Source organism: Eucalyptus grandis, chromosome 5 (genome assembly GCF_016545825.1).
Source record: "Eucalyptus grandis isolate ANBG69807.140 chromosome 5, ASM1654582v1, whole genome shotgun sequence".
Classification (NCBI taxonomy): domain Eukaryota; kingdom Viridiplantae; phylum Streptophyta; class Magnoliopsida; order Myrtales; family Myrtaceae; genus Eucalyptus; species Eucalyptus grandis.
Window position 1 is genome coordinate 25,899,780 of NC_052616.1, and position 11,500 is coordinate 25,911,279.

Here is an 11,500-nt window from a genome sequence, read left to right on the forward strand (position 1 = left end):
CTCAGGTATCTACGTCTGAAGAGGATAGAATCAGTAAGACGAGGCATAACACGCGAATTGAGGGGACGGAATGCATGCATAGCAATATACGCCCGTTGACACTTTTCTATCAATGTGGACAAATTATCAAATGTTCTAATTGTTTCTCCATTAGAAAAAAGAAAAAGAAAAAGAAAAAGAAAAAAAAGACACTGTTTCTGGATTTGAGCCTGTAATCATGCAAGATGCAACACCCTCTTAAATGATTTCCCATGGGCCGATGGTGGCCCACGGCCCCTCGATCCAAAAATTTCCATCAAGCGAAAGGGAAAAGTTAAAAAGAAAAAAGAGTATAGATATTTATATAAATGAGCAATTTGTGTCTCGCCGCTGGGTATGACGGTTCTGTATGTCCTCATGTGACGACTTCAAAGAAAGAAAAACATGAACAACGCCCAGAGGCCGCGTAGATTATAAGCTATTTGTCATACGGGACGATCCGTTCAAAAGATACGCAAGACTACGTAATCTGTCAAGGTGAGATGAACCGATGAAGTTCACATACCACGTGGGTTCGAGCGAGGGATACCGGATACATTGAAATCTTCGTTCAAACGATTGCCAATTTTTGGCATGGAAGGACACTCCCTGGAGTCAATATAACCCACCATCACAAGATCCCACCCCACCTTCGCCTGGAATAGGGAAGTCCAAAGGACAATTCAACATCACTTGCTAATTTAAGGTTTGCTAATATTTCTAGGTTAAGAGCATGATACATCCCCCAGGAAACAAGCCAGACTTAGTTCTGTATACCAGTCAGGCGGCGCTCCCTGTACTTAGCAAACATTGGAGACGGCTTTTAGCGGTCACACTCCAAGCTATTATTCCAGAATCGGAGGCCGATTCAATTCCCTTTCGGTCCAAAGGTGTATGGATCCTCACTGCACAACCAGAGAGATAAATAGTCTTGAGTCTCTCCCCTAGACAAGCAGAGAACTGCCTGAGTTACAAACAACAGCGAAAAGAGTCGCAGATGAAGAGGAAAAAAGGATAAGAGGCCTCTTTCCCTTTTCGTCGGCAATTGTAATGTATATAAATAAAATATAACTAAAAGCACATGCATCGACTAATCTAAATCAAAGAATTGAATTCCTACTCTGAATGAAGTTACAATCAAAATGAAAGGGAAATTATTCATTATATACAAATCCATGCCCTCCAACACCTTGCTGAGGCATCCCCCGTCGCGGACATGCCTCTCTTCCCCTTGAGAAAGAGCAAAGCATTCCAACCGAGTACACAAGTATTTTCATTCGTTCTTTCTTTTATTCCCTTCCTTTCGTACATATTAAGAAGCTTCAGTGCAACTAAAGAGAAGGGGCAGTCACAGAGAAGTGTGTCCACCATCCACTTGTATTTGCCCAGAGAGACTGAGAGAGCCTGAGCAAGCAGAGCCCATTCAAGAGTCAAACACTCCTTTGACAAAAACTATATGACTCTAAATTTCTAATCTGCATAAAATTTGCGTTCATGCCCACATTTCTGATTTCTGAGCGCCTTTATAACTTTTTTTCTTTTTGACACTTGTAGAAACTCCGCTATCACCATGCTGTAATTATCAAAAACTACTTAAGAAAGCAACGTTCTTACCTTAAAATCCGACGCCAGCAAGTTTACTGAGACATCTCATCCCCACATAAGGCCCGATACCTGGCTCTTAGCAAAAAGATAGCGAGAGGGGCAGACTGGCCAGACATGTTGCAGCAAGGTTTCCCATGCAAGGTGGGGTTGCCGCGGATTTCCGATCCTCTCTATGGCTAATCTCCTAAGAAACTTTCAATTATCAAACAAAAGTAGTTCAGTGGAGACCTGATTCTGTCCTTTTTTCACTCGTTTCAGCAACATCTCCAGCCATCGGAGCTTTTCTCCCCCTCAGGCAAGCACTGTATTCCGCGTTTTTTATAAACGGAACACAAGGTGGAGCTTGAGTTTGGCAAAGATCAAAATACAAAGAGGACAAGCAATTAGTGATCTCTCTTCCACATTGGTCCAGAGGAACCCTGCTGCTTCTTCTGTGCACCGTATTGCCAGGATTCTCTTGATCTGTCACCCACCTGATCAACACCTTCCAGTGAATTCTCCACAGGTGGCTTAAGAGGCCGGAAATTTCCATTCCTAGAGATTAGGGATGCTGGCAACTTCTCATCATCTTCTGGTGCCACCACTGACCTGGGCTCTGTGTTTGTGTCTGTCAATCTATGCCTCGACCCACCTGACCTCAACCCCCTTGAATTCAAAGGAGCCTTACCTGGCAGGGGAGCTAGAGTCGGTCCTTTGGGTATGTAGAACTCTTTGGGGACAGAATCCATGTCCATGTAACAATTTCTGGCTCTGGCATCATCAATCAATGCAGCCCAGTCCTCAGACTGAATTAAAGCATTAGCATTTCCCATTACCTATTAAGATAAAAAGACACAAAAACAATCAGAATCTGTCCCTGTAAGTTGACAAGCGGACAGGACAGGGAGAGAGCAAAAAACAGAAATGTAAAAGAACAGAGTAGATGAACCCATACCCATAGAGCTCTCCTAGCACGAGTCAGAGCAACATTCATTCGACGAATATCTGCAACAAAGCCAACTCCATGACTAGAAGCACGAACACACGACATTATAATGACATCACGTTCTTGTCCTTGGAAAGCATCAACGGTATTGATATAAATATCCTTCCCTTCTTCTGAATTCAGAACCTCCTCAAACTCACGTTGAAGGCATTTTAACTGCAACTTGTAAGGTGTAATTATGCCCACGGTAATCTTCCCCATACCCATAGATTTCAGAGTTTTCAGTAAATGCTCATATATACGGAGACAAAACTGTGCTTCGTGTATATTTTGGTAGGAGACAGAACCACCTCGGTGGGATTCCCGACCATGTGTAATATCGTAAAATAAGTAAGGTCTTAGCAATGGATCCCTGTAATATACCTCATCAGGTAACTTCACTACACTCTCACTATCGCTTAGGCGTCCCTGGTAAAAGTACCTGGAAGGAAAATCACGGATTTGTGGATGCATCCTATACTGAACAGACAACAACATTGTTGGGCATCCAGCCTGTTGAAATCTCTCAAAAAGGCTCCTGCTGTATAGCAGAGTCCCAGCTGCTTTGCTGATCACAGTGGCAGGAAGCTGCTGTGGATCCCCAACCAGAACACATCTAGCAGCACCAAGAGAAAGGGGAGGAAGGACTGCCACCTCACTGGCCTGTGCTGCCTCATCAATGACCACCATATCGAAACCATGAGAAAGGCGAGAGAATAACTTTCTACCACTGCTTGAAACAGTAGTGAAGACAATCTCAGCTTCATTGGCATAACTTGCCTCGAGACTGGCGCGGGCCTCTTCCAAATTAAAATTACTACCAGTACGAAACTTTACTTCTACAATGAGGATGCGAGACATCTCAACCAGCACTTTGTCCCTGTTCTCAACTGCTTGAGCAAGTTGCTTGAGCAATGCATCACGATTCTGGTCCCTTGCCATCAAAACATCAGGATCCACACCTACAGATCCTTGAGAACGAATAGCAGCAGCTGCACTGTTGAGTTTCATTTGAATTTCAGCTATCTCCTGAGAGAATTGAGCTTCACTACTTCTCAATCTGTGCAACCAGGCATACACCTCCTCTTTACCCATGGCAAGAAGTTGCTCAGTTCTCCTTTCAACAGAGACGGCCTGAGCTGCACGTGTTTGTGAGTCTACTCCAACTCGGGCTACATCAGGTTTATATATCCTCATTTCCCCATCAATGAAACCACGATCAAGAACACGAGCCAGGAGCTCATCTGTTGCTGCATTGGAAGGAGCACACACTAACATTCTAGGCTTTGGACAGAGCTTTGGAAGAGTCCGAAAAAGACTCTGATCCATGCTCTGAAGAACTTCATCAATTGATCCAGTTGCATTATTATCAGAACTGCCCTCACTAGGTTGCTTGTAGCTTTCAGGTGCCAGTTTCTTGAGCAATGAGTTGTAATAATGTTGATACTGAACCAGATGGATCACATTCAACATACCCCATACAGTATGTGTCTTGCCTGTACCTGGAGGGCCTTGGACGAGAGTGAAGGGCCATGGTTCCTGCCTCTTTGTTGTCCCACTACTTGTACCGGCAGCCGTATGCATTGCAGCCCACTGTATTGCTGACAGTTGGGGTGCGTTAAAGGTCCTGTTTAAGTGTTCCGCAAACTTCTGAGTGAAGCACTCCGGCACAGCAGGGATCTGCTGATCATAATTAGGAAACTGCTCAGGACTAGGCTGAAGTATCGCTGTTTGCATCTGAAAAGGAGAGAATCAGTTAGACGTTATTTAACCCAAGTAAAATTGCAGTTATATTAAAAAACAAAAAAATTCCAGCTGTACCTGCAAATTAAGGCGACGAAATGCATGCAAAGCAATATACTCCCGTTGAGTGGTAGCAAGAGAGCCCAGGACAGTTAAAAACCAGATGCCTCTAGGCTGGATTTTCCTTAAGATGTGTTCTTCATTGCCCTCACTGAAAATGTCCATTAGGAGAACACAATTAGAGTTAGTACATGGGTATGACACAACATAGATAATATATAGAAAAAATTCCATTCAAGGGAAAATAATCTAATGCTGAGTACGGTAAACTTAACCTGCTGGGATCATAAGAATCGCCAACATAGAAGTGAAGGATTGCTCCAGGAGGGTCACGAGTATCAATAGGCATAAATCGCCTAACTGTACCAGCCACACGTCCAGTTATCTCATGCTCGTCCCCCTCGCCATTGACAGAGAAATTGTTTCTTTTGGATCTGAATGATCCAGGCCTAGGGGTTGAAAGGACCCCAACATCCCCCTCCTTAAACATCCATTTGCACTCATTTACTGGAAGGACCGTCACATCATACCATCCTGAAAAATAATTTAGTCAGTACATATATACATACAAAAATGTGTGCATGTGCGCGCGCATGTGCGTGCGTGCGTGCATGCGTGAGAGAGAGAGAGAGAGAGAGAGAGAGAGAGAGAGAGAGACATAATTAGTACATTTACCATCTTAACTTTCTACAACCTATGATGCCTGAACTGCTAAAACAAAGCTTAGTAAGGAATAAGACCATGCAAGTGCTAATCTTCAATTGCAAGCACACCTAATGAGCATAAATCCATCATGGAAGAGTAGGTACAAAAGAACTTCAACAGAACAAAAGCTAGGTCAGAGGTCCACAACATCTAAATCCAGTACAAGAGCAGCATGGTTTATGTGAACTTTCTCAGATGAATTTTTTGTGCCTCATGCCTACCACACAATTCCTCAAAAAGTTTTTACTCTATGAATACACAAGGCCATGCATTAATGATTTCACATCTAACAGCATCCAAATGACCGACTTAAGAAATCCTCGATTTCTAGACAGACTATTAAAACGTCCCACTGGGTAAGACAGAAGTCAGAATGTTTCTTAAACAACAAATTCACAAGACTGAAGCATGTAAGCCAAGTAAAAACCAAATGCTTGACCTGTTAAAGAGGTACAACATCCAATCAGCCATGAACAGGCCTACTCACTTTCAGCTATTATTTAGGTCAATCAATTACAGAGTCTGGCCTAAAATAATAAAAGCACCACTGCTGCAGCAAATGCGCAACATGCTTTACATAGTGTGATTCCACTTCAGACAGAACCCTTTCAAAATGTTGGCTACAAAACGATCTTGTACATAAAAAGAGTGATATGGAAATGATAGATGTGTAAAATTTCTTCAAAACTATGCAACATAAGTTCCAAATTCCTGAAAAAGAAAACACCTCCAATTTGGCAAAAGTATTATTACCTCTTTCCCTCCGTTCGATATTCCGCACTCGAACCGTTACATGTGTATCTCTCGAAATTGTTTCAGTTAACTCCTCCCATGTACTGTAAAGCTGTGCACGGCATTCCTCAAAAAGTAAAGGTTCAAATACTCTGACGTACTCTTCTACAGACTCAAATCGACCGGGAACGCACTGTAGATCAGTCTCCCCTGGAACACAAGAAGCCACATCACCTTTTACACGTAAGAGAACCAGCAAGGAATGAGACACATAACTAAGCTAATTGAAACAAATATCATTGCCTGCAGAAACAAACAAGACAGTATAGGCTAATAAAGGCTGATATCACCATCTGCGGTATGATTGCATACAAATGAAAGAACATGCATTTGGACCAAGATATTCTGGGCCCCTTCCAAAATCAAATGCATGTTCTCAAGTGCTGCAATATGCAGGTAAATGAATGGATAATCACGCAAGAGTCTCATGCCAACCAAAGAAAGGGTTAGAATTCATATGTGGAAAGATTAACTCTAGTCTGGATCTCAGATCACACATTCATGCCAAAAACTCCCATGAATAGGAAATATCCAGATCCGAATCACTTCAATAATTGATGAAACCCTAACATCCAACTGACTCTTATACTCACCAAGTGTTTCAAATTACAAGTAACGACTTAGCCTTTAGCCACCCCAGTCCAATCATCCCCATTATACCAGTTGAATTGGGTTGATTTCAGTTTGATCTGGTTTAGGTCAGAGATGGTTAAGTAGGCAAAGACCAGACTTGACTATAAACTGATTTCCTGCCCAACCAGCCAAAACAGCCCCTTGATTTTAACTGTAAACTTTACAGCAACCTTGCACAAAAAAAATGAACCTTCTTGGTTCTTACAACGTGCTACACAAATGTCTAAGTAACAAGCATGGCCTTTCATGGAAGCCCAAGGCCCTTCTCAGTGAAGCTAAAAGGCAATGATGAAAAGTCAAGAGTTTTGATTGCACAGCACAATATGCCCTTTTGATGTCTTTCCAGCATTGAATTCATCAAAATACTATTGGAAAAAAGTTATCCAAAGGAATGAAACAAATGCATCGTAGCATCAGCAAAATTTTCCAGTGCACAGTGACCAATTTTTAAAAAACGTGAACAGGAAGCATGGCTGATGTTGTTATACCAGGTTGTTGCCAAAATTTCTCATTGGTCACCTCACGTATCAGGCGCTCAACTGATGTATCTTGATAGGTAGAATTAATTATCGTTTGCTTCTTGGGGCCAAGATGCTTCTTATTCACCGACTTTGAATCCAAGGAGATCTGACTGATTAAACCTGGCTTCTTGTTAGGAAGTGGAGAACTTTTCAGCTGTCTTGGATCCATGGGTTGCTTCCAGGAACTCTGCCTTGAAGGTTGTAACAATTCAGCAGGTGGGTCATTATTGTTAATCAGTTTCTTAGGCTTAGCAAGTACTCCAGCATCCACATCACCATTGCATTCGGGCTTAGAATCACTCTGCTCAGCAGTATTGCCTCCTTCAATAGCAGATACATCCACTCTTTTCAGGTCCTTAGATATGGATTGACCCAGTTTTTCGACAACACGTTCAGAAGGAGGAGGAATAGTTCGAGTTTCTTTCGCAGAACGAGTGCTTGTAGTTGATGAAAAGTTTGGTCGCCTTGGAGTTGAAGTCTTCATTTGTCCAGCTTGCTTTACATCTTCTAGATTAAGAAACATGGTCTGTCTGTTGCGCTTCTTACCTAGCATAGCTTCTTTATGTTGGTCCATCTTCCTCTTTCCAGGATTATTTGCACATTTCAGAGCATAGCTCGCCTCAATGCCTTTGACTTCTTTTTGTTTCGTACCTACACTAGCTTCCTCCAGAATACCATTAGAAGAATCTATTTTAGCATTGCCCTCGACATTGCGGCTGTCGTTGCTTTCATTATCATTTGGGTGCAAGTTTAGACCAGCTGGTGCAGAAGCTGAATTCTCACCCTTCACACTTTCAGAAATTTTGCCATTGCAAGAAACATTCTCATTAACCACCCCTGAAGCATTAGAATCCTCCAATTCAATCATTCCTTTTCCTCGTGAAGATTTGCCTGGTTCATGCAAACTGCTAGATCTATGTGGATCAGCAGCGCCATCATCATCCAACCATTCACCTTCTTCTCTCTCAACATTACGACCTGCCACAGAGTCAGAAACCAACAGATTTACTGGATTCTTCTCCTCAAGACGTGCTGGATTCTTCTCCTCAACATCACTCAATTTTAATGATGAGGCAGCAACGGAATTCCTATCCCCCGCATTCTTCTGCTCAGCACAACCCAGCTCAGGGATATGAGCAGCTTTGGGACGAACAAAAGGTTGAAAACCTGACACAGATGATGCATGTGAGAAAGCATTATTGTTGGCAATTCTTTGAGGAACTACTGATGACACAAGCATGGCGGAACTGTGAGGATTTGAAGATGGAAGAGCCTTCTGCGGCGGCATGCTGACAACACTGTCATTCTCTTCATCATCCCCCGGAGGAGGTTCATTCAGATCAAACATGGGCCTTCCCCGAGATGTCATCTCATAGGTAAACACATACAAACTGTATTGTCAGTGCATATAACTTAAACCGGCAACTGTTGCGCCGCCCCCTCAACATACAATTCACACTTCCGACAGAATGTGTATGTCCAAACAAAATACCTACAGGGAGAAGCCAAATAATCCTGATGACCGAACGGGACCTGTAAAAATCACAAGACAACAATTATACGCCTATCCAACGTAGGAACAAGGCACACACAACAAAAGACCAGCAACTTCAACAAAAAATGTTTGAATCGAATACACACTGGAGGGGAAAAAAAAGTAATTGCTCAATCAAAGATACCCGAGGCTGCCTAATTGCTACTTCGACACATGAGGTGTCAACAAAGATAAAGATTCTACAGCAGTGTCACCAGGGTCGATCTCATGTGATCCAGGACACCACGGATCAGACCAAACCAATTCGTCTTCTGAGAAAACCCTGAACTTTCGTTTAGGAACCCAACCCAACCCATCACAAACCGAAATCGCAAGCATCTCCCCAATCAGCCCCCAGCCTCGACGAAAACCCTAAACCGACCAAATCGGCAATCCCCTTTCCCACCGCACCACCTACACGATCTCGCCCCAATAAAAAAAAAATTAAAAATTAAAAAACCTAATTCCCCGCTAGTCAAACCAAATGCGGATTCCACAACCGAGCCCCCACCCCCATCGACCCGCCGACCCGATCGGGAGCCCAGGTCGGAGGTCGGAGGTCGGAGGTCGGAGGCGGAGACCGCAACGCGCCGAGAGAGAACTCACCGAACTCACCCGCGGGCGCGCACGGAGCCAGATCAAACCGCGAGGGCGCCAGGCGACGCCGGTGACCGATTGTCGCGGCTTCCTCGGACGGCCCACCGGAGACGGCGGGCGGGCGGCGGCGGCGGCGGCGGAGACGGTCGTCGTCGGTCGGCGTAGGCGGCGGCGGCGGCGGCGATCGGCGGAATCGAAGAGGGAGAGGGGGAGCTCGATTCGATCGAGCGAGGGAGCGGCGTCGATGGTGATGATGTGGGGCGAGGAAGAAGAGGACGAGGAGAGAGAGAGAGAGAGAGAGAGAGAGAGGAGAGAAAGGGGAGAAAGAGGAGAGAGAGAGATCTTTGGCTGGGTTTTGGTTTTGGACTAAGGGGGAAGGGGAGAGAATATCCAACGTAATGTCTATGTAGGCATTTGGCAGCAGCGGGCGGAGCAGCAGCGGCCCTGCCCTGGCGTTGCGTTTTTAGGTTTTAGCCCTCACCAAAGCGTGAAACGACACGAGCTCCTTTTTTGCTTCCGTCCTTCCTCCTCCTCCTCCTCCTCCTCCTCGCCGAGTACTACTAGTACTAGTCAAACGTCATTTCACTGACGCTCAAATTATATATAATATATATATGTGTGTAGGTACGTAAAATATATTTTAATTTTATCTTTTCAGGTATATTGAAGCGTGATTTGGTTTGGTTCGGTTTGTTCTTCGTACTAAATTATTTTTATTTTGAAAAGAATTGTACTGGGAACTTAGGATCGATAAAGATTGCTAGATCTAGATTAGGTAAGAGTGGAAAGTGAAAATGAAAAAAATGAAAAAATGAGATGTTATTTATAAGCTTGTGAGTCTTAGTAATTTAATTTTGATTCATGAGAGACGACGAGAGCGGTAATAGCGATTTTTCGGTAGGATTTTATTCAGAGGTTGGTTAGTTGTCTTGTGATTCACTTGCGATTTAAAGCTTTACTAAGTTTCCATGCACATGCCGAGCACCTTTATATATATAAACCTTTTTCATATTACTCTTTTAAAAACTAAGCATTTTTATGTTGATAACAAAATTTTGGATGAAGCGATTTGCTGTTTTTATAAATAATTGTACACAACCATCAGCTTTAAAAAAAAAAAAAAAACTGGCAAGCAACCAACTATTTATTTCTAAATTTATTTCTAAACAACTATCTGTTCCATAAATAGATGGGAGAAGGATTTTTATGAGGTGGGTTTATGAATAAAAGGAAAGTGGGTGACTAATTAATAAGTCGGCATTATATGTTTTTAATAGTAATTCTGGAAAATGGGGGCCAACCTAGCCCATTGAATGCTTCTTGACCCGGGCAAGGGAGGGATTCTCGTTGGAATATAGATGATACTTTTGGTACAAAAATCTAGATCCAAAAAATTTAGCAAAAAATAAAATAAAGTTAATAATTAAATCTTTGCTAAATGGATGATTCCACTCATACCTAATATATCGACTACATAATGAGGAAGACTGGCAATTGGGCCAGGCCTAGTCGGGCTGGCACAATCAACTTATGTGGGCTCTAAGGCCCAAACTACGGGCCTTGGAGGGATTCTCTTAGGAATATAAATGACACTTTGGTTTTAATAATATAGATCCAATAACTTCAGCTAAATAAATAAATAACGTTTATAATATTTTTTTTAATCTAAAGTTAATAGTTGAATTTTCACTGAATTAGACAATTTTGTGCTTACCTAATATATGGACTTACATAATGAGATGGGGTGGCAATTGGGCTGGGCCACGTCGGGCTGTGTAGATCAGGCCCATATTCTCTCAAGATGGCCTAGTAAAAGGCTCAGCCTAAATCGAATTATATGGGTCCAAAGGCCCAAACCCTGGGCCCATCTACTTGACCGGTGGCCTTGGGCCAGGAGGATTTTGCCAGCGGGCCCCCAAAAGCAATAAAAAGGAAAGCTCCCCCTCCAATTAATCTCCCTTTCCATCTCAAAATTCTCCACTCCTTCACTTGTTGGATCGATCCGTTGCTAATGACCAATTACAACTGTAATCATTAATTTGCCTCAAATGAACCTGAAAAATTACTTAATTACACCCAAAAATATGTTATACGGAAGTCAAATTTGTCCTAAAACTTTTTAAGTTGTGCTAATTTAAATCTTTACATGAAATTTTAATATAATTCTTTGGATGAAATTTCATCGGAGATCTCTGACGCGGCGGCAGGCCACATCCGCCACGAAAGAAAACTCTATCATTAGGTCATGGAAAAAGGAGCTTTCTCGCAATTTTGTGTAGCTACATAAACTCTATACTCCATGGCTTGATCAGATTTAGTCTTCTCCCG

General features: G+C 42.9%; 1 protein-coding gene across 4 annotated transcripts; it reads right to left on the minus strand.

Moving 5' to 3' along the window:
- Nucleotides 1–573: 573 nt before the first annotated feature.
- Nucleotides 574–9,655, minus strand: LOC104444696 (uncharacterized ATP-dependent helicase C29A10.10c). Of its 4 annotated transcripts, none has more exons than XM_039313147.1 (8): nt 9,182–9,655; nt 7,009–8,574; nt 5,849–6,061; nt 4,666–4,924; nt 4,409–4,541; nt 2,558–4,324; nt 1,633–2,438; nt 574–923 (listed from the first exon to the last, which is right to left on the minus strand). In XM_039313147.1, exons 2-7 carry the CDS (start codon nt 8,408–8,410, stop codon nt 2,007–2,009), a joined length of 4,206 nt encoding a protein of 1,401 aa, XP_039169081.1. In that variant the 5' UTR covers nt 8,411–8,574; nt 9,182–9,655; the 3' UTR covers nt 574–923; nt 1,633–2,006. The 4 variants fall into 4 exon arrangements, with proteins under 4 accessions (XP_039169081.1, XP_039169080.1, XP_039169079.1 ...); XM_039313146.1 differs by lacking the exon at nt 574–923 and adding an exon at nt 937–1,422 and having other exon boundaries at nt 9,191–9,655; XM_039313145.1 differs by lacking the exon at nt 574–923 and adding an exon at nt 937–1,422.
- Nucleotides 9,656–11,500: the final 1,845 nt, after the last annotated feature.

Excerpts from the sequence above, each read along its gene's own strand:
- LOC104444696 (XM_039313147.1), bottom strand. The coding sequence starts at position 8,410 with ATGACATCTCGGGGAAGGCCCATGTTTGATCTGAATGAACCTCCTCCG. Across the intron at positions 4,542-4,665 it reads GATTCTTATGATCCCAGCAG|TGAGGGCAATGAAGAACACA; the intron begins GTTAAGTTTACC and ends GGACATTTTCAG. Across the intron at positions 4,325-4,408 it reads TTCGTCGCCTTAATTTGCAG|ATGCAAACAGCGATACTTCA; the intron begins GTACAGCTGGAA and ends TCTCCTTTTCAG.